Source organism: Boleophthalmus pectinirostris, unplaced genomic scaffold, assembly GCF_026225935.1.
Source record: "Boleophthalmus pectinirostris isolate CB_2022bp ecotype Guang Dong unplaced genomic scaffold, ASM2622593v1 HiC_scaffold_3, whole genome shotgun sequence".
Classification (NCBI taxonomy): Eukaryota; Metazoa; Chordata; class Actinopteri; order Gobiiformes; family Gobiidae; genus Boleophthalmus; species Boleophthalmus pectinirostris.
Genome location: NW_026571299.1, coordinates 28,783,175 through 28,805,127, shown reverse-complemented (window position 1 = coordinate 28,805,127; position 21,953 = coordinate 28,783,175). Strand labels below are relative to the sequence as shown.

The 21,953-nt window shown below is 37.2% G+C and overlaps 2 protein-coding genes and 1 long non-coding RNA gene across 3 annotated transcripts in view; all 3 read right to left on the bottom strand.

Annotated features, from left to right (window-relative positions):
- Positions 1–379: 379 nt before the first annotated feature.
- Positions 380–1,647, bottom strand: LOC110168400 (uncharacterized). The gene is made up of 4 exons (XR_002319019.2): positions 1,577–1,647; positions 1,452–1,478; positions 1,044–1,066; positions 380–662 (listed from the first exon to the last, which is right to left on the bottom strand). It is a non-coding gene; the product is annotated as an uncharacterized LOC110168400 (long non-coding RNA).
- Positions 1,648–3,180: 1,533 nt separating this feature from the next.
- On the bottom strand, positions 3,181–9,025 carry LOC110168384 (proliferation-associated protein 2G4). The gene is made up of 13 exons (XM_020933821.2): positions 8,838–9,025; positions 7,527–7,655; positions 7,086–7,191; positions 6,635–6,704; positions 6,462–6,554; positions 5,935–5,998; positions 5,781–5,859; positions 5,623–5,701; positions 5,219–5,352; positions 4,736–4,830; positions 4,458–4,585; positions 3,462–3,515; positions 3,181–3,371 (listed from the first exon to the last, which is right to left on the bottom strand). The coding sequence occupies exons 1-13, from the start codon at positions 8,917–8,919 to the stop codon at positions 3,309–3,311; spliced, it is 1,176 nt and encodes a 391-aa protein (XP_020789480.1). The 5' UTR covers positions 8,920–9,025; the 3' UTR covers positions 3,181–3,308.
- Positions 9,026–9,631: 606 nt separating this feature from the next.
- The window catches only part of erbb3a (erb-b2 receptor tyrosine kinase 3a), a 37,291-nt gene continuing 24,969 nt past the window's right edge, over positions 9,632–21,953 (bottom strand). Inside the window, 16 exon segments of the mRNA XM_055160702.1 lie at positions 9,632–11,258; positions 12,122–12,380; positions 13,317–13,385; positions 14,267–14,297; positions 14,299–14,441; positions 14,937–15,034; positions 15,142–15,288; positions 15,487–15,562; positions 15,732–15,887; positions 17,812–17,997; positions 18,797–18,895; positions 19,199–19,318; positions 19,397–19,538; positions 20,147–20,188; positions 20,276–20,430; positions 21,281–21,374. Of these exon segments, the coding sequence (XP_055016677.1) occupies positions 10,540–11,258; positions 12,122–12,380; positions 13,317–13,385; positions 14,267–14,297; positions 14,299–14,441; positions 14,937–15,034; positions 15,142–15,288; positions 15,487–15,562; positions 15,732–15,887; positions 17,812–17,997; positions 18,797–18,895; positions 19,199–19,318; positions 19,397–19,538; positions 20,147–20,188; positions 20,276–20,430; positions 21,281–21,374 (2,536 nt within the window). The 3' untranslated portion in view covers positions 9,632–10,539.

Genomic DNA, 21,953 nt, shown 5'->3' with positions numbered 1-21,953 from the left:
CGTCCACATGGCTTGAGAATGACAGTTGAAAAATATGCCTAGCAGGTGGAAGTCAGAACGAGGCTTTTTTTTTTTTAAACAAACCATCTTTTTAGACCTCACAGGTATGCCAGCCACCATTATTTATTGCACATTTCCTACATAATAATTTTGGCATTAAATCTAGTAAAATTGTAATATAAAGCTGATAAACAATCATCCTTCTATCCAGGATTTATTCCAAAAATTGGAATCCTCTAATATACATTTTTATAGCACAGGTCAAGGATTACTGAATTAAGTTTTTAAAAGTTGTGGCTACAGAGCACTTGCACCTACAAGTCATTTTAAGTGTTCCAAGCATTTAAAAACTTCATTGTCATTAAAATGAATACCAAACTTGTGAATTTAAGAACATGTTCCATTTATTGTTCAAAACACACGTTGACAGAGCAATAATTTTATGGTCCATGACAAGAGTCCAGCTGTAGTCTGATGTTAAAGTCTTTATCCGCCAAAGCATCCAGTTGTAGCAGGAACACAGGGTTTGCTTATAGAACAGCCGCTCCTCAGGTCTCCACTGGGTCCTGACACAGCCTCTGGGACAGACGGGACTCACAGCTGGGGAAGGAGAGAGGGCTTACTTGGACCTCTGCCTCATCTTTCTCCTTTTACGCTTCAGCCTGGTGGCAAATGACAAATAGGAATTAGAGTTGTACAGCGTTTTCTAGCTTAGTCAGTTGTTTAAAATTGTAAAGTTTGATCCAATCAGTCTTACAAATGTGGCATCTTTAAAGTTCAGAAATTGAGTTTAGTATCATTTTTGGACCAAGATTAACCAAAATTTGAGCCAAATTGTAGTCCACGTTTAGATCTGGTGGTACACTCAATCTTGTGCCTTTTTGGTTAATTACCATTAACAAACCAAAATTTCAACACAGATTTAAGAAAAATATAGGCAAGACCAAATACTTTATGAACAGTGACATTTTAATATACAAAAATAAGTTTTGAAGGTGTAAGTGTGATGTTGCTTCGCGGTTTTAGCTAATAAACATGCTTACCTGCGCATACGCTTCTTCCTCCACTGTGGAAAGAAAAGCACAATTTTAACATCACAAATGTAACAATTTAATGTGGCCATTTGCTGGAAGCATCAATATTTTGTAACAAAAGTGTTAAAGGCTTGGGGAGCTGAGCAGTTGGTGCATTGATAGCATGCTTCTACGCTTGCTAGGCTAGAGAAGCGTGCAGCTAGCATGCCATGTCGTAATATTTTTAAGGTAAATTGTTACATGGCTGGTTGGATATTGGCGTTACCACATTACTACAGTGAATAAAAAAATACTGAAAAAGGTCAGGAAAATCAAGTAATAGTAAAAGAAATCAGCATCGATCTGGTGTTAACAGCGCACCAAGCTAACACCCTGTTGTGAATAAACAGAAAGCATACAAATTCGACATTTTCTTACCTTAGCTCTCATCGTGGGGAGAGAATTCTATTAAACAAAACAAAATCAATGGTTAGACTCTGCAGATGATGAATAAAAACAGTAGATTATGTCGGATTGTGTCGCGGTGAAAATATTTTCCCTACCTCAAAGCGAGAAGAGCACGGAAAGAGGATGTGACGCAGGAAAAGGCGGGTTTTATACTGCACTGTGCATCATGTTTGTGCGCCACCATGCCCCATTTGTGCACGTAGTTGGGAAATGTAGTCCAGTAATTTGGTTGATACATCTATACATGTTAAAATTTGATAATGAAGTTGTAAGACTATTAAAATTACATGTAACCGCAAAGGGCCCCTATTTACTCACAACAGATTTTGCGGTTAACTGGTCATTCAAATAATCTTAGGTCCAACATTAATTTTCTCCGAAATTTGTTTATACTACATTAGTTTGCCCTTTTTGCATAATTTTCCTCGTCAAAAATGTGAAAATGTGAAAATGTGACTATTATGAGAATATTGGAATCTTGGAAGATTTCTTAAAAATGACATGTAGCAAGCAAAAACATCTGATTTCTTTCTGATAATTGTCCTGATTATTCACATCAGATTCTGTAGTTTGCATATCATTTAAATCATCTTAAAGTTCAGAAATCAGATATTAATCAAATTTTGGTGTGCATGTAAATTTTACATTTAAATAAACTGATAACAGATTTTTCATGTGCACATAGCTAGTGATCTATCCTTAAAAAATGCATAACTAACCAAAATTCATGTGTGCCCTGTTCAGGTTCATATATGGCATACAGTAAACCATAATTGTTTCCAATACTGACAAGATGAACTGGTAAAATATGCTTTTATAACTATACATTATAAATGTACAAAAACACTGTAATATAATATTATGTAAGTTAAAAGACATTTATAAGAAAAACACCTTTATTGTATCAGTTTTTCAGATTCAATTAGTATTTCACCCTCAGACTTCCGAACAAAATTATAAATTATACATGATCCCACTAACAATGTCCCTTCATGATGTCATATTCAGTGTTGTAATAAAAGCTTTCAACCTGGCCATACACGTGTTACATATTGTTAGTTTTTAAAGGGATACATTTGGTATTTATGACATAAAACTATAAGATATTAAGTATAAATGGGTGTAAATTTGAACTTGAGCTGTAAATTTATAATTTGTATGGTAACATGGCAGTATCCTTTGTGGTAGCTCAAAAATTGGATTAAAGGAAGCATTGTGTAAAAACACAGTATCAAACCAAAACATCCAATCACTGTTCAATAAATTGCAGGTTTAACAGATTTAAATGCTCACAATTTGTTGCCTCATTGCACAAAAAGTGGTATTTAAGATGCTAAATTATTCTCTTTCCCATCATTAAACAGACACTTGAACTTTAGTGGCTGTGGTTACGCTCAAAATGTGATTCTGATTTCTGGTGTTATGAGATTATTAAAATGCTGTGTAAGTAGCAAAATCATGCAATTTACTTCTAATCAGATCTTGCGGTTTTCATTTCATTTAAATAATCTATAAAATCCAGAAATCAATGTCCTACATATTTATCGTAATGATAGCACCAGTTTTAGGTTCATCATGTTAACAACTCCCTTCAGTCTTTCTGCTTAAGAAAAAAAAAAAAAAAACATCTTATTTTAATGACACGATAGGGGAATGTTTCAGAAATACGTAAAACATCTTGGTCAAGTTCAACAACAAATTCCAGTTTTGTATAAATTCAACCTTTTAATTATTGAAACTTGTGGCTTGTAGAAAGTTGAGGGAACTTTATTATCAATATTATAATATAATATTGTTCTTGGGTCTGGCAGGTTTCCAAAAGGCAGGTTATTCAGCTGCTTCTGTTTCATCAGATGGCTGTACAGTTGCATTGGCTGCGGTTTTTGAGGCCTGAAAGTGCAAATGTAAGTATTATTACCAAGAGTGCAAAATTAATTCAAATATATCTTTAATACAAGATACAAATAGTGCAACTTTTACCTTCTTTTTCTTCTTTTTCTGTGTTTTGCGGCTTGCCGAACTTTGTAGTAGCGCCTGTAAGAGGCAAAAAAATCTCTTAAATTGATTATTCTTTTTACACAACAATGCAGCAAGACATTGATACATTCGTCATTCTATGATCCTACAGCTCGATTTTAATCTTAGCATCTTCTTGTGGACATTAGTTTCCATCATTAGGACTCTCGTTTTGGGTGGGCTGTATATGGGCTACAGCTTAAGAGTCATTGTGTATATATATAGATGTGTATATGGCACGACAACATTATTTTATAGTTGGGTGAATGTATACTATGTCTATATGTATCCATATATTCTTCTTACTTTTCTAATATTATTCTATGATCGTTATATGATGATTTCATTATTATTATTTGTATTATTATAACACTATATGTTGACCGTCTTTGTTTTTTGAATTATGGGGTTTTGTGTGCACTGTTTCTTTATGACCTGTCACCCTTGGGTGCTTGCCACACCCTATTTAAGATGGCCACCTGAGCTCTCATTCTGTTTGCCTGACGAAGGCCTAGTGCCGAAACGTGGCACGGTTTGTCCTAATAAATTTCACAATTTGCAAGTAAGACGGTGTGCGGGATTTTTCTGTATGATCCTACAGCTTAAAACCAAGCTACCTTGAGACAAGGGTGGATATGGGTCACTCAGTCAGACCTTGCATGATAATAGGCATATCACTAACAAAATACCTTATTTTTCAACTATTTCAAGTACTACTTGATCTCTTATACATTTTAAAGTTCTGCCCAAATGGTAAAGATTCTAAAATTAGCTCTCCGATAACCTTTGACTTTAAATTTAAATTTAGCTGTGGAGAAGTGAGACTGGGTCCTGCAGATTTGAAATGTGCATTTCTGTTCCTCATTTTAAATATGTTTAGATCTTTTTAAAAATCAATATTACCAACTTCAGAGCAACTTTCTGTTCCATTTTTTCACTCAGTTTTGAATACATTTGTACCTTTAGGTCTGCATCCTGGACCTCGAGCTCAGATTTATAGAGATCTGGCTCAAACGGTCCAGAGGTGATTCTGTGAGAGCCGTTCGCCATCAGCAGCACAGTGTACTTAAACTGGGCAACATATTCTCCTGTTAAAACAAAGACACAGGACGTTATGTCATTATGAGGTGACATTAAGTTCAGTGTCTTCGACTATTTGTTTTATTAATTTATTTATTTTTCAATAAGAGCATCATGTATTAATTTACACACATGCTTTAATAATTCCATAAACATACCTTCTTTCTCATGGAGCACACTGAAGGGCTGTAGCAGCTCATGTTTGGCACACTCCACCACTCCGAGACGGGCTTTTCCTTCATCCTCAAATGCCCTGAAGGAGCAAGACATAAAAATACTATTAACATATAACACATAACATGGGACCATGTTCAAATGACCTTTATTATTTGACCTGGGATGTCCCACTGAGATTTGCAATAACATTTTCAGGAGGAGCCTATTTTTTTTTTTTTTGGTAGTAGGCGCAACTACATACACCTTCAGTGGACACCAGAATAATCATGCCACGGGGGAAAAAACTGCACTACTCACCCACACAATTTAGAATTTTAACCAACTACTAACCTATCTCCATCAGATACAGATTTAATTCAATTTCCAAGACATGTTATTCCAAGTTATATTACAGGAAATACAAAGGCTAATGTATCCTCAAGTCAGAATATATAACAATTTATGACTTGTAATGTGTGCTTTACCTCAGAGTGAAGGGCATGGTGTCAAAGCGTCGCTCCACTTCACTGAATAACGTCCGAGAGGTTTTGATTTTCAGGCCGTACTGTTTACTGGGGTCCCTTTTGTAGATCGTGGTTCTCAAACCTCCATCTCTGGCCTAAGGAAAAAGATAAAAGATTAATTTTAAAGTTTTCCACTAATTTAAAAGGTGCACTATGTAACATTTCTGATAGGTGGTCCGTCACCTGCTTGTCTCCAGGAAGATGTTATTGTTCTGTAGTATGCCATTAAACTTGATTTTGTTTTCTATTAAAATGTTTTTATAGCAAAACTAACACCTTGAAAAACACATATTCACATCTCAACCAGAAATGTTCCATTGTACACCTTTAAAACTAGAATTACTATCATCAATACTGTCACCAACCTTTCCTTCTCCAGTGCTTATCAACACATCGACAGCATAGACTTCATGAACTTCAAATTCTGCTTTATCGTGGTCCTTCCTGGAAATATTATTTATCGATTAACATTCATCATCTTTAAGAGCAAGAAATCCTTTAATAAGAGCTGCCCAAATTGTACCTTTGCTGGTCTGTTGGATTCTGGATAATGGTCTTTTCCCCATCTATAACATGTTGCTTAAGTTGATGGGAAAGCATACCTGTAAAATTAACACAAATGATAAGTTGTATAACCAACTACTTAACTACCATTGTAGTTCTACTCTTCACTTTACCTTCAATGGGAGTGCATTTGAATGACTTGGCGATCTTATTCCAGGCCTCTGTCACCTGTGTGTTCTGAGAAAAAGGGCAGCAAAATTATTAAAAGCATATCACAAAATGGTTGGTAACAGCATGCAACTGACAGAACTTGAATCACAAGCATTTCTTATCGCCAATGATCAGCTTGGTGCTTTTAATGGAGAGGTCTGCGGCTATTTAACATTTCTGTGTTAAATTGCAATGATTAAAATATGTACTGTTTGTATTCAGAACATTAAGTTTTATTGGTTTATTGCATTATAAATACAATTCATCATCATTAAATTTGAATATCTATCAATATAGTCAATAATGGTTGAAGTCCAACTTGAACTTTTTAAAATTAAGACATACTTGATAAACATTATGTCATGTCACAATAAACTGGGCAAGTGACGAAGTAAAAAGTGGAATAATGAGCAGTTTCAGGTTTTACAGATAATACTAATATTAGTGTTGTAGTGTTGTATGCTACAGTGTGCTTTGTGTCTGAATGTACCTGGTTTCCTGGTCTGACGAGGCGGAGAGCTGCCTCTGCACACAGATGAGCAGCAGTTATGACGTCAGCTTTACGGCCTGTGACTGGGTTCTCCTTGAAAGGGCCAGAGCGAGATTAAGACTGAGTTTCTGATAAAGATTGTCAATTATTACAAAAATGCAAAAACAAATTACCTTACTGGCTCCAACAACAAAGCTGTGAGCTACATTAGCAATGAAGCCATCAACGTGAACCCCCAGATCTCTGCGTTTAAGAAAATGGATAATATTCATCGACAGTAAATTTTAAGAGCAAACAAAAAGTTAGACAGGACTTAAGTGGAATGAACACTAAATCCAAGGAGTCCCAAGGAGTAATATGATTTGTATGGAAGGACTCATTGTGAATTCATAGAAGCAACAGTTTAATCTAAATTAAATGGACTAGACAAGGAGAGTGCCAAGAGAATTTAGGATAAAAGTGCAAGGGCTAATAATAGCAAGTAATTATCTGAAGACTTCAGACTTATTATTCATGATTACAGTTTGTGGCATTGTATAGATCATACACAAAAATAAATACAATTTGGCAAAAATGTTGTATAGAAGTCATAACAATTTAAAAGAAAATGTCTGGTTTCCTTACACTTTGACCAAGTCGCCATCCTTCAGGATGATGTCGGGGTCACTTTTCAGAGGAGAGAAGTGGCAGACACAGTGATTGACTGATACACTGGTGGGAAAGGCAGTACCTGCATAAACCAAACATGTGTTTTATTTACAAAAAATACTTGCTAATGTGATACAGAAATATTACACGAATATTTATTTTACATTAGTTGGTAGTGTAACAGTTAATGTAAATGTGTGTTATAATAGTGTTATGGTGACATAGACATATTTGTTTTTACTGCAATTCGCATCAGACAGGTTTAATTCTGCAACTAATAAAAATGTCCCTGAATCCTCCAATCCATTTATCAAGCAAAGTGATTGCATAAGATGCAATCCCATACACACCCAATAAACCGCAAAATAGTTTTAACTCTTAATATATTTTAGGTATATTATGAAACAACATATGCACCTTTCTTCATCTCCTTTTCCTTCTTGAAGACCTTCGCAGTCTCCTGATTGATGTAGGCGTCTCCCTTCTCACAGAGGCTGAGCACTGACACCTCAGGCTTGGCTGCATCCACAACCAACTTCAGTGCTCCTGCATGAAAAAAAGACAGAACGTAAGATACAAGTAAATTAACAGGTATAAAATAATGCAAAATAGAATAGGTTGCAATTGTATTATACTGTATTTAATGTTCTTGTGTATGTGTGCCTGGTGTAATGTCCCCATTTTTCTTGTGTAACAAACCTCACTGACCAATAAACACATGAATTCCCAGACAAAAGTATATGAGGTCATTATTTATGTGAATGTTGAAGTTCCATTGGTTCAGAACACACTGAACAGAATTACAAATGAGTTCACCAGAGAGGCAGCTCATGATAAGATAATTTTAGGAGAATAACTGTCAGGTAGACCAATTTGATTATATAGCATTGAACAAAAAAAGAGTGTGAATCTATGTTTGGAGGAATGCTGAGAGTGGATGCTGCAAAGTATACTAGAGAGGGTTCAAAGATAGTCAAAATGGACATGAAAATGGTGTGACAGATTAGGATGCAGAAGACAGGAGCAGGTGGTTTTCCAAATCATTTGTTGGGTGGAGAACAAAACTTCACCAACTATTAAATTATCAGCATCCCAGCTTTTACACAACTCGTTGAGTCTGTTGAAGAATGACTTTTTTAATATTACTATGTAGGGCTGTTATTTTCTGACAAGTGAGTTTTGCACTGCTGATTCATGAACACTTTATAACACCTGTCACATTAAATAACTCATTTCAACAATACTTCATCTATTTGTACTGGATTTGAAATTTTTTCTAATTTTTCTTTTTATTTCTATCTACTACCTTACTGTTAGCATACCTTTGTTTTATTATAATTACTATCAGTATAATTAACTGTTTTATGTTTCACCATATTGCCGAAGAAAATTTGTAGTTTATGATTTTTTTCCCACTGACAATGGTAACAGAACTTATTCAGATTCTGATTCAACATACTACTATAATTCGGTTACTGGGCAACAGGCTAATGTCACTTTTCACAATTTTATTTAATGACACCCCTGTTTAGATCCCCACAGGGAAGACTTGATTGTCCTGGTTGATTAATTAAGAATAGTTAGAGCACAGCACCTGCTAACTAGCTGTAGCCGCTCAGTGTCACATATGAGCGCCTTGCATGAACCACATGGTGCCGTAGGTCGGTGCCCAGAGGCCGAGTCCCTCAGCTAAATGTTCCGCCACGCTGTCAAACAAACTCTACTCACGGTTGGCGATCTCTCCCGCCATCTTGTACTTCGTGACCACCAGATCCTCGGCGATGGTCTGCTCTGGCTCATCGTCAGACATGTTGGCAGTGAAGTTTCAGCAGCCTCTCTCGCCTTCTGCCTGATGCTAATGCTAACGCTAACCCGCGCCGCTACGACAACGTGAGTACGTGCGAGCAGCGTGCGTCCGCCAAGCGCCGCACAAGCCACGCCCAGGGTGAGAGGCATCGCGTCACATGAACGTCAGACAAATGTACGCGCCAAAATTTCTGTCTCAATGAGTTCATCTTTGAAATCCCAATGTTGTAATAGCTCAGCTTTATATTGTCTATTTATGTGAATTTGGTATAATTAACAAGTTACATTTATGCAGAGCTTGCAGTCTTCGCAGACCTTTGCAGGTAGCCCAGTCAAATTTAAATATGTACAGGTCATATAGTGTATGTATGTCTTGGATCTATTCAAATATAATAGATGTAGGCCTATGTATCTCTCACTATGACCTGCACTCAAAAACACTATATCAAAAAAGCCTTGACTGGATGAGTAGAAGTATTTGTTTACAAAACATGGTAACTTACGCTTGTAAGCGGGGTAGGCCTTACCACAAGTTATAAGATAGACTAAACATAGAACCAAAAATGAACACAGAACCTAGCCTACTTTGTGAACCTCCATATTAATGTGAAAGATTAAGTTTTATTTTACTCAAATCACAGTAAAGATGCATGTATATGCTTAAGCTATTACTGTATGGGTTTCAAATCCTATAAAAATATATAAATTAATCAAACTCCATATTCAAAATACTTTATTGAATACAAAACATTTGTGAACAAAATACACTGTATAAACAAGTTAAAAATTCATTTGTTCTTCAAAGACATATTGTTGTTCATTTCTTTCTGTAAACAACACACAAAAATAGCTTGGTACATCTCTTATTAGTGTCACAACTCAGTGCTGTTAGTTTGGGAAATGCCCGTTGTCCACCTGTATAATATAAAAGATACTGTCAGTCCATAAAGAAAATAAATCTATGTACATTGTTGAGTAAAAATGTGTAGCTACATTATCGGCTTGGTTTGGATTGCATTTCCAGCTTTAGTCCTTCATTAATACAGCTCAGTGGCGAGACACAGGGTCCAGGGCTCAAAGAAGTTAAGTCTGCATCCTTGCTTCTTTTCCTTGGGAGTGGAGTGTTTTTTATTGAATTTTATTTATGTGTTCATGTTCTTGGTGTTCTTTACCCTGTATTCATCTTTCACTAATATAGGAGCAGAATGACAGAGGAGTGGCAGATATTCTGTGCATATGGTTTCACAATCAGGCAGGTGAGATATAAACCAAGAACATGGTTGAATGAGTTGAATAATTTTCACCCAAGAATCAAACCTTTTTGCAGTGACTGTATGACTTTGCCAGGTATAGGTACAGTTGTGTGCCCATATTGATTAAGTACTCTACACTTGACATATCCTTCAATGCCTTTGGAAGATGACATTTTAGATACTTTGTCGTGCCATTTGAACATTTTAGGTGAGTTTGTATGTTTTATTAAATGGCTATGAGAGTGCACTGGCCAAATCCCCATCCTCTGCCCATGAGAACTTGTCTTTACCTCGTCCTCACTATAAACAAGAAATAAAGGATGCCTAACTAACCACTGATCCTTCCCTAACAGGTTTTCTAACAGTTTTCTTCATGTGGGCACCGCTTTGCTCTTCATGTACATTCTGCTGTGCCAGTAATCGGGATTATCAAATGATCTATCAACCGAAGCTGCATCTCCGATCCCAACTCCTGCTCTCACCTTCACATAGGCATCAAATCCGCTCCTACTGCCCTCCAAACTTGGCCCCTCTCTACCTAAATTTTGATAGACCACCGCATCACCTCTCCGCATCACTGTATAGGAATCCATATCTTCGTATTGCTCCTCTTCCTCTGCTCCCTTTATCCTGAATTGGTTTCGATCTTGCAGTGCTTGGTGAAGCTTGGGTTGTCGGTTTGTGTAGTGGTAATCTTCATCATAATCGTCTTCATCAATATCAATTTTTGGGGGAGGAGGAGGTGGGTCATGAGTAGGTGGGGAGTCGCCATTCCCTCTTATATCCATATATTCATACTGGACTTCACTAGACCCAAACTGGTCCAAGTCTGGTCCATTGAAAGAGCCTCTAAGTTCTGGAGTAGGTGTGATGTCTCCAGAGCTGGTAGTTGCATATGATGACAAAGAAGAGGTACGTATTTTCTTATTGCTGGTTTTACTGCGCTGGCTGCTGTTGCGGATTGAAGTTGTAGATCGCTGTCTGTTCATATATTCGTATTCAGTGTCGTCTGGGTCGTCCAGGAGAGGGGCTGATGGGTAATTTCTGATGGACTTGATGGAGAGGCCGCGTGGTGGAGAGAGCAAAGTGTCTGGAAAACAAGCGAAATACATCTTGAAATACATTTTGGGCATAATAGCATAGCATAATATAATACAAAATATCGTATACTGTGGTCAGGACCCCAGAGTTCAAGCTGGTTCATCCAGGACCACCATGTTTCTAAGACTGAATGTTGTTAATCTTTTACAATACTTACTTTCTGGCTGAAGCAAAATTGTTAAGATTTTTTTTTCTTTTTTGGCAAAGAAAGAATGCTCTTAAAATGGGCAAGGATAAAATGTATGTGTCTGCCAAGTCCTAAATCCAGTAGGTTCAATTTCATAGTATTATTAAATTATCTGATTGGATAAATGTCTATGGAGACAGACTGAAAAAGTACAAAAGTTGAAAATAAGTATGTAATAATAACTCAACCCTACAGAAACTAGGGATACACCGATACAATACTGGTATCAGATATCAGCCCAGATAATGAAAAATTTGCTGAATCGGATGTTGGCTTCAAAATATTGGTTCATCCGATATCCTGTCGGACATATAAATTGATGTAATGAGGCTATTTACTGGTCGTAGTCGGCCCAGAAGAACTTTAATTTAGACAAAGTTTTTCTGTAGTTACTTGAGAGATAAAGAACAACCACATAACACATTTGCATCAGTTATGTATTTTTGTTTGAAGGAAATAAATGCAGTTTTCAGTCTCTGCACTGGTTTATAAGCAACAGTATCAGAAACTATATCACTATCATTATCAGAACTGAAAAAGATGGACCGGTGCATCCTCATAGAAACACAAGCAATTCCACAAATACGTTTTCGAATAACTGTGTTGTTGTTAACTTGTCAAGTAGTTAAAGTAAAGTTTTGAAATAAAAATAGATTAAAAGTCACCTCTCTCCGGACTGTCCCGTGGCAGCACATATCCATTGTCGTCCTCCTCCTCTAGTTCAGGAGAAGGGGTCTCAGTTGGCCCCCCTGACAGACTGTCCCTCTGAGACATGTAGGCGCTGTCCTCTCTCTGCCTCCTCTGTTTTAGACTGCTCCCTACTGACACATCCTCACTCTCCAGCTCCACCACCCCCCCACCGCCCTCCGAGCTCTCTGAAACTGTCCGAGTGGAGTCCTGACGCGAGCGGGACTGGAACAGAGACTGAAAAACAACACAAGGAGACGTTATGTAGACCAATGGCACTCAAGCGTTTCACACCAAATATGGTGGTTCAAATGGTTTAAAAATAATAATGAACCCAAAGAAGGAAAACATGAATAGATTTGTCTCTAAATTAAAGATCCAATATTACATCATATATTACAAGTACATATTACAAGTGACTCCTGTGAGCTTTAATCAGTGTCAGAATATTGCCCTCACCTCATCAAAAACATACCTGAAGTTGTGCTTTCTTCACTCTATCTATCTATATCTACATCTCCAAAGCTAAAAATGCTCTGTTTTACCTTGTAACATCGTGTACTGGTAGTTTTCTAGTTAGCATCTGTCTGGTACCTTTTGTTCAGCAGAGCTAAAATTATGGAAATGATTCTAGTGAACGTGGAGTGGAGCACTTCCTCTATGTACACGGCATTACATGTTGGAACAAAGTGTTTTCCTTCAGCCTAAATATGCAAGGTTTGGGTCTTAAACCTGTGTGAATGAAACAAAACACAACTCCAAGTATGTTTTTGATGAGGAAACAACATTATAACATAGATCAGAAAATAAGTGTAATATGGGTTATTTAAACAAAAATACTCAAACTCACACTGTTTGTCATATTGTAAATCAATGTGACTGATTTATTGTAAGTATTTGTAAGTTAAAAAAAATATATATATATATAGTAAAAATTATTTGAACAATCATTTAAGTACTGTCAAAAGTTAATCTGTTTGTAGAGGAAACATAAAGGTACTACCATTGTAACTTAAGTAATGTTTTTAGATAAATATTTTAAAAACAGCTTGCTCCAGTTCACACTGGTTAAAATTTGTTTTGTAGATGATACAACGTTTCTACTTGTAGTAACGATTAGAATCCTTGGACAGCCCTGGCATAATATATAAGAGTAAATAGTTTCTCTCATACCTGTGCATTGACATCCACTCCAGGGGTCATAGGGAGATAACCAGTCTCACCAGCTGTTGGAATCTGCACCTGGAAAAAGAATATAGCTTCTGAGTATAACATGAGTAACTAGAAAAGCACTCAGAGAGCGCAGACCTCTGCCAAGGACTATCCCCATTTTTTATATAAATTGCGATAAAATCAGTCTTCTGGATCAGATCCGGATCAGCCTTTGGAATATGAAAGAGGATCCCATTGTCCATCCCTGAGTGAAATTTCATGGGGTTTGGTCAATAATTAACCGAGATATTGAGAAACAAACTTTTTGGCCCCATTTACCACAATGTTAACTAAAATTTCAAAGTGATCCAGAATCCAGGATTTCTTCCGGATCACTCCCAAAATGAAATCAGTTCTTCCTTTTCACATTTCCAACAAATCCTTAAAATTTCATCAAAATCGGTCCATAACTTTTTGAGTTATGTTGCTAACAGACAAACAAACAAACAAACAAACAAACAGACAAATGCCAGCAAAAACATAACCTCCTTGGCGGAGGTAACAATTAATATCAGTCTCTCTAAAAATAGCACCTCTACTGGCACACTCTAACCTGTATTTAGAGCTGTATTGTATTGTGAGTTACTCACAATACAATACAATCTATAGAGTATGCAATAATATGATAATGCAACAACATGTGCAATTTTGTTTGTATATAATTGTAAAGTCCTGTGAGACAGATAGACAAAAAAATAAAACAAAAATATAGATTCACCTCTTTGGTAATGATATTTTGAAACTGATACATCTATATTACACTAATTGTAATCAAAAACTTAAGTTGAATAATGATACTAACAATGGCTATTGTTTATGTATACTGACAGATGAGACATTCAGTGTTGTGCCAGTTTTTGTTTCACATGTCTCTTTTTGTTTTTAGAGTGACTATGGTGAGTACTGCTTACCCTGTCCACGCGCGAGAGGCGGGACAGACTGGGGCAGATATTGGGGGGGAGAAACAGAGACTGTGTCCAGATCCTCCTCAGGGTCCAGAGCAAAGTCCAGCTCCTCCAGCTCATCCAGGTCCACACTGCGCTGAGCCTGTTCATCTAAAGCCGAGTCAGGCTGAGAGCAGTCCTCCTGAGACACAACACACAGGATTTTTAAGGGTGAGTGCGACTATTGGGTTTCATCTTGGTTTGAGCCCAGTTAAGTTATGATGTAAACCTCGTTTGGTCCTGTTCTAGCCCTAGTTTAGTCCTTGTTTGGTTTAGTTCTTTAGTTTTTTGTTTTTTTTCTAATATAGCACTTTAAGGCTAGGTGGTTTAATCTGCAGAGGCAGACAAAACCTTTATCACAGGGGGTGTTGGACTGTAGATTACTCTGCACATGTGACTGAAATAAGTGACAGGACAATGAGAGACATTTACCTTATTATAAGGCTCACTCAGATAAAATGCCACTACAGAATTCACAGGATTGGTGGATATAAAGAGTGTGTGGTGTGCACTGATGTATAGAGGGCACAGTGCTGATGTGCATGACTTTTTCAAATAGACAACATAACAGTCAAACATGTAACCCCTCTGGCTGACGGGACCTGGGCACTGCATATTCTCTATGAATGACCTTTACCTTGATGACTAGGTATCGAGGTGGGTCTCTGGCCATTCTGGTGAATTCACTGGCCAATTCTTTGAATGTGGGTCTGATATTCTCATCGATCATCCAACCTGATAGAGTGGCAAATACATGGTTATCATTTTGTAGTGAGATTTAAAAATTTACTCTTCAACTAAAGAAACAAACGGAGGAAGATTAAAGTTAAAATAACACTCACATTTGACCATGACCATGTAAACGTCAATGGTGCAGATTTGGGGCTGTGAAAGTCTTTCTCCTTTCTCCAGGAGGTCGGGCACTTCCTGTGGACGCATGTTTGTGTATGGCTCCACCCCATAAGACATCATCTCCCAGATCGTCACACCTGGATGGGAGACACACAGCAATGAGAAAAAGCATTCAATCATTCATTCATTTATAGCAGTAGTTCTCAAACTTTTCATACAGAGTACCTAATAGGTCTCAAATAAGACTACATAATGACTACAGTACTTTCTAAACAAAAAACAGCCCAAAACATGACAAAACTCTAAACACTGATTTATAACACAGTAAATCTCACCGTAGCTCCAGACATCGCTCTGGTGTGTATATCTACGGAAGAGGATGCTCTCTAAGGCCATCCATTTGATCGGAGTCTAAAAAGAAAAAAACATGCTTAAAAGTTGTTGTTTACATGGCAATAAAAGGACATTATTTGACTTGTTAAGAATATTTGTGACTGGTTTCAGCACATTCCCTTCCTTATTTCTTAAATAAATACATTCAAAATATATATAAAAAATAATAACTGTGCATGTCCCCCACCTTAGCCTCATTGTAGTAGTACTTCTTATCATCAGGGTAGAGCAGGTCGGCCACTCCATAGTCTGAGATCTGAGCCGTGTAGTTGTTTCGCAGGAGCACATTTCGAGCTGCCAGGTTTCTATGCACCATCCTGTTCTCCTCCAGGTAATACATGCCCTGGACAACACAGGGGGAGCATGAAAATACATAGAAAACATAGCCCCACTGTTACCTTAAAAACACTACTAATTTTACATCTTAATATTTCTAAGGCAAAATCAACCACTTACACTTTGGGCTCTACCACTACAACTGATAAAGTACTATTAGGTCTACTACCACTACTCCTGTTATGACTAATAATCCTGTTACAACAGCAACAACCACTGTTACAACTCCCACTATTGCAGCAGTTATAACTACTAGTGCTGTCATGCGATTAAAAAAATTGAGAGATTAATTAATTATGATCTGTAATTAATTAATCTAATTAATCTAATTTTAATCTCACCTAAAAATAGCTGAGAAAAGCATTCAATTTGAGGTATTTTCATTTAAATTCATTATTACATTATTGTGGCAGATCAAAAGACTGATATAGAACAAAAAAAAGTTACTTTATAAAGTAATTTATTGTTTAACAAATCTCCCCAAATTGGCTGTTGAGCCCAAGTCTCCATGAATAAGAAACTGTTTGCTGTAAAGTAGCAAAGACGAGGAAATCTGAACATAATAACTTTTGTCTACTTAAATACAATAAAAAGTCCAGTCTTTCCTTAACCATATTAAAAATATTATTGATAGAGAAATGCTTTATATATGAGATCACTGGTTTTAGTCCTTGTTTTAGTCCTGGTTTAGACCTGCTTTAGTCCTACTTTAGTCCTAGTTTAGTCCTGGAATGGATTAATCCTGGTTTTAGTCCTGGTGTTAGTTCTGGTTTGGTCCTGGTTTAGTCCTGGTTTAGACCTGGTTTTAGTTCTGGTTTAAGTTCTGGTTTTAGTTCTGGTTTAGTCCTGGTTTAGTCCTGGTTTTAGTTCTGGTTTTAGTTCTGGTTTTAGTTCTGGTTTAGTCCTGGTTTAGTCCTGGTTTTAGTTCTGGTTTTAGTTCTGGTTTTAGTTCTGGTTTAGTTCTGGTTTAGACCTGGTTTTAGTTCTGGTTTTAGTTCTGGTTTTAGTTCTGGTTTAGTCTTGGTGTTAGTTCTGGTTTAGAGGCGCACAGGAGGAAGCGCGGTTTACGCAGCTTACTCGAGAAAACACGATCCACACGCGGCGCACGGGAGCACGTCGGTGTCCGCGCAGTAACTACGGAAGGAAACGTGGTCCGCGCGTTCTCAGGTTAATGACGATGATGAAGGTGTATGTTTGTGTTTGTGTGTGTGTTTGTGTGCGTGTCCCCTCATGTGGCAGGTCACTATAGGACAGTAGTGCAGACATCATGAGTCTATGCAGGTTGTTTTCACCAGTGACGTTTAAGTTGTAGGCGATATTATATTAGTTATTTTCTTTTATATTTCACGTCGGGAGAATAATTTCCAAGACACGAATGTGTTTTTACCTGTGCGCTGCTGACTCTGTTCTACTGGCTCTACGACCTCGTCCACTGTGCGACTGACGCCGCCAACGTTAACATGACGTTTACTTCGCTCTTACTGCGCGCGTTTTGTGTGGGTTTCCGGCAATGAGTGGAATTACCGAAATAAAAAAATGTATAAATGTGTTTTGTGTGTGTGTGTTGTTGTCCCAACAACACATAAAAACAGGTTTTATAATAAAGCAACTCGCATACAGAAACACTAAAGTTAGAGATTAAAAATGAGATTAACGCGATTAAAAAACATAACGCGCTAAATAAGACTGTAATTAATTAATCGCAATTAACGCGATAATTTGACACCCCTAATAACTACTATTACTACTGCAACTTCAACCACTGTTATGGCTACTATTGCTACTACTATCAGTAATACTACTAACAATCTTAAACATCATTACTGCAGTAATTCATACCTGTCAAGACCTATCAATATTAGTTTATAGTCAACTTCCACTATTAAAACTGTGTATAGAAGAAACATACTTCTGGCTCCATGGTTCCTCACCTTGGCGATCTGCACACACCAGTTGAGCAGCCTCTGAGGGGTGAGTTTGTTCCTGTGTTTTCGGACATGCTCAAGCAGAGAGCCCTGAGAGCTGAGCTGAGTCACCAGCTGCAAACCTGCCCCGGGGCAGATACCCAGGATCCGCACCACATTTATGTGGTCCAGGCTCCCCATCATCATCATGTGCTGTAGACAGATACAATATGTGTTGGCATCATAGGGTCTGAAGATCTGCTTTTATTTCATTATTATGCATGCTTTGAAGGAACATCAAAATGTAAACATTTTTTGACAACATAAGATGAATGAAAGTGTAAATACTCAAATTAACTTTTTTACTGTATAAAGTACTTGCTATCAGAGGTGGGAACTTGCAAGTTGTTACTTGAACTTGAGTGAGACTTGCGTCACAATTTTTAGGACTTGAGACTTGACTTGATAAAATGGACCAAAACTCGGGACTCAACTTGGACTTGAAGGTCAATGACTTGGGACTTGACACGGACATGAGGCCCGTGACTTGAGAACACTTGAGAAGCACTTTAAATCTGAATTACTTCTATTTTGACCATAATGATTCACACTAAGATCTTGTCAAGACATTTAAAAAGGAAAAATTTACAAAATTCATGTCTACAACTCTTATGTACTCTTGTACAATTGGGTTAAAGAATTGAAATGAAAGCTTGAAGCTCAACTCAGACGACTTGGACTTGACTTGGACTTATGGGCCAGTGACTCGAGACTCGACTTGGACTTGTCTGTATTTGACTTGGGACTTGACTCAGACTTGAGGTCAAAGACTTGAGACTTACTTGAGACTTGCAAAACAAAGACTTGGTCCCATCTCTGCTTGCTATTATTAAAACTTATTCTGAATTCTGAAAGGCTGTAAACCCAATTCAGATTTGCTAATAACTCCAGTAAAGTGCTGCTACAACTACTGTTATTAGTATCACTATGGCTGTATTGAATGTTTCCTTACATCTGTGAGCTCAAAGAAAGTCTGTCGTCCTGTTCTGTCATGAATGGTTTTTATGGCCACAGGAAGTTTCACTGTGTCCCCCTCAGGAATCCACACCCCCTGAAAGAGCAAAAACAAATCCATATCACAAAGTGATACAATTGGTCGTAGTTACATAATCGCAGCAGTTACAGCAAATTATCTCATTATGTCATTATGAATGATACCAATGAACCTTAGACCTGTACAAAGGTGTCAGGAAATGCAGGTGATTTTTGTATTAGTTTAGCTATTCAGTTTTCGCTACAGAAAATGTTTGAAATGTGCATTGTGATCATAATAATTATTTTTTCAAACCAAAATCCCAAGAAGAGTCATAAATATTGAATTTCAAACACTTTAAGTGACAACAGTGAGTCTTACTTTATGCACTGTTCCAAACACTCCATTCCCCAAAGGCTTGATTTTCCTGAGCTCAGATGGCTTCAAGATCCGGGCGCAGACTTTAGGTCCTTTCTCTCCAGGGTCCAGCGGCTCAAATCTCTGAAGAAAAAACACAAAACACGTTAAAAAACAAACATTCTGACCTGCTCCTGGTTTGACCCCTGTTTGACCTCTGACCTCTCCATTCTCCATGTATCTTCTCATGGCCCGTTTGCGACGGATGGCAAGACCTCGACGATACAAAACCGTGAGAACGAAGACAGAGAAGCCAACGAACAGCAGTGCAATGACCCCGAGGACGATCGCAGTGATGTTCAGACTGGAGAGAGGAAATAGTGGAGTTTTGGATTTGCTTTATTTATTTTGCTTCAGTAAAATAAAGATATGACTTTAGCTAACAGGTTATGTTCAAATGGTTTAAAAGTGAGCCGAAGGATAGGTCATAATTCTATGTTAGAATTTGTGGTTTAACTGTCAATTTGCAGATTTATTGAACTAGTTTATGGGTAATGTATCTAATTGTTGAGCCCATCTACATGAAACAAAAACTGGCATAAGTTCAACATTTTCCCTGTGAGCATAAAGAAACAAAAATGGAATTATGAAGTGCCATTAATCAGTCCCAAATGCGTGATTGTTGTCAGGTTGTTTGTGGTCCCTAAGAAATAATGATAAGGTTAAAGGTTTGTGTATTTCTGTATTTTGGATATTCCTTTCACAAACAGTAAATATCCCATCGAGTTACATACAGGCTCTTGCCCATCATCTGAGATTATGACATCTTTACACAACTTTCAACTATAGATTTAAATTCAGTCTAAACTGTAAGGGTTTGTGCTTTGGTTTAATGTGTGCGACACAAACACATGGAACTGAATATGATTATCTAAAACATGTTTCATATTATAGAAAATGATGAACAATTACGTTGCCATCCCAATGCAGTCTTTGAGTCCTGGACCTGAACATCTGCAAAGAGACAAAAATATGATGTTTAATTTGCCACAACCGCAACTCTCCACTGTCATGTCCCTCATTGTTATGTGTTCTTCTTACCCCTGGGTGCAGTTGGAGTGGCAGGGCTCACAGCTACCCGCTTTGTTGGGGTATTTAAAGATGACACCCTCTCCAGCCATCAGCCCCTGAGGGCACGAGGGCACGCAGTGAGGGCCATCCTGATAGTTTGCACAGGACACGCACTGGTCTGCCCCCTGCAGGCAAAGGAGAAAAGTAAAAATAGTAAAAGAAATGTACTAGTACAAGTGGAGAAATCTTTAAGCATTAACAAAGAAATGTTCAAAGTCTAAATACAAACTTATAAACTATTACAAACATATACAAATTATTTGAAAATCTGAATATAATGACTTTAATTCAAAACTGATTTAGTCCTTATTTAGACTATATCCTATTTATTTAGCCTTTTTTTGTGATTGCTCACTAACCTAGGGTTTGTGCACCACATTTAAAAAAAAAAAAAAGAAAATTGATTTTTTTTATCCTTCCAATATGATTTAGACGCAGATGTTTTGAGAAAATCTATACAGTGATTTCTGCCGTGCACCAAACCAAACGACAGTGTTGACTATTTCGCCACTAGGAGGCAGCAGAGCACAAAAGCACGGTATGATTTGTATCATGCATTTCTGCTCGTAGCTTTTTCAGAGATAGATTCAGCTCAATGTTTCCCAACCCAGTTTTGCCACACTACAGTCACTTTGTACTGGTGGTTAATGTGAGCAAATGTTTATTTGAACGGTATGTTATTTCACTTTCAGGTTAAGGTTACGTTTAGTAATAGGTATTTAGGTTCTGTTTCAGGCTTTGACTGACTCATACATGGATTTTATTGTATAATTTACCATTTTGTATTCCTCTGAGCAACTTCTGATCCAAAACAGAAGGTAAAACAGTCACCACTGCCAAATGTAAAGAACCAGACACAGTGGTATGGACTGCTTTTGGTATTATAAACCATGCATTTTTTTGCAAAGCTGTGATTTTGTATAATTTTAATATTCAGACTATGAAAAACACTGCTCTATGGTATCATCATCTTACCGGGCCGTGGCAGGTCTCTTTTCCCTCCTGCACTTTACACTCAGAGTGACAGGGCAGACACTCCCCAGACGAACTTGCAAACTCACGACGCTCACTGAAGAAAAAAAACAAGAAAAACAAAAGAATGTACTTTAGTAACAACAAGGAACAGATATAAACAGAAGTGAGGCTGTCAAAATCAATGCCCAGATACTAATCAATACTATATACTCATTTGAGCAAGTACTGGCACTGGAAAAGCAAAAAAAAAAAAATAAATTACACATATAAGACCAATTTTGACCTTTCCTAAAAAGCCTTTCAAAATTACAAACATTTTGTTGACTAAACAAGTGTGTATTTATTATGTTTGTGCTATCAACCTTTGTGGAATCAAGCATTTGTTTAGTAATAAAATTGAGTTTCAAATGTTTGACATTGCTTGTGTAAAAAAGTGAATGTCAGCTACAGTGTACAGTCATTACAACTAAGTACATGGGTTTCAGTTTCCTGCTTTAGGTGATATTTTGAGGACTATATCATTCAAAAGATGCAACATTTGGATTTAAATTGTTAACTGCTATAGCAATGGTCCTAATTTATCATCAGTTTGAAACCCATGAATAGTATAAAATGATTCTAAATATCTAAGACTCTTAGACAGTCACATGCTATATTAGCCTACAGTATATTA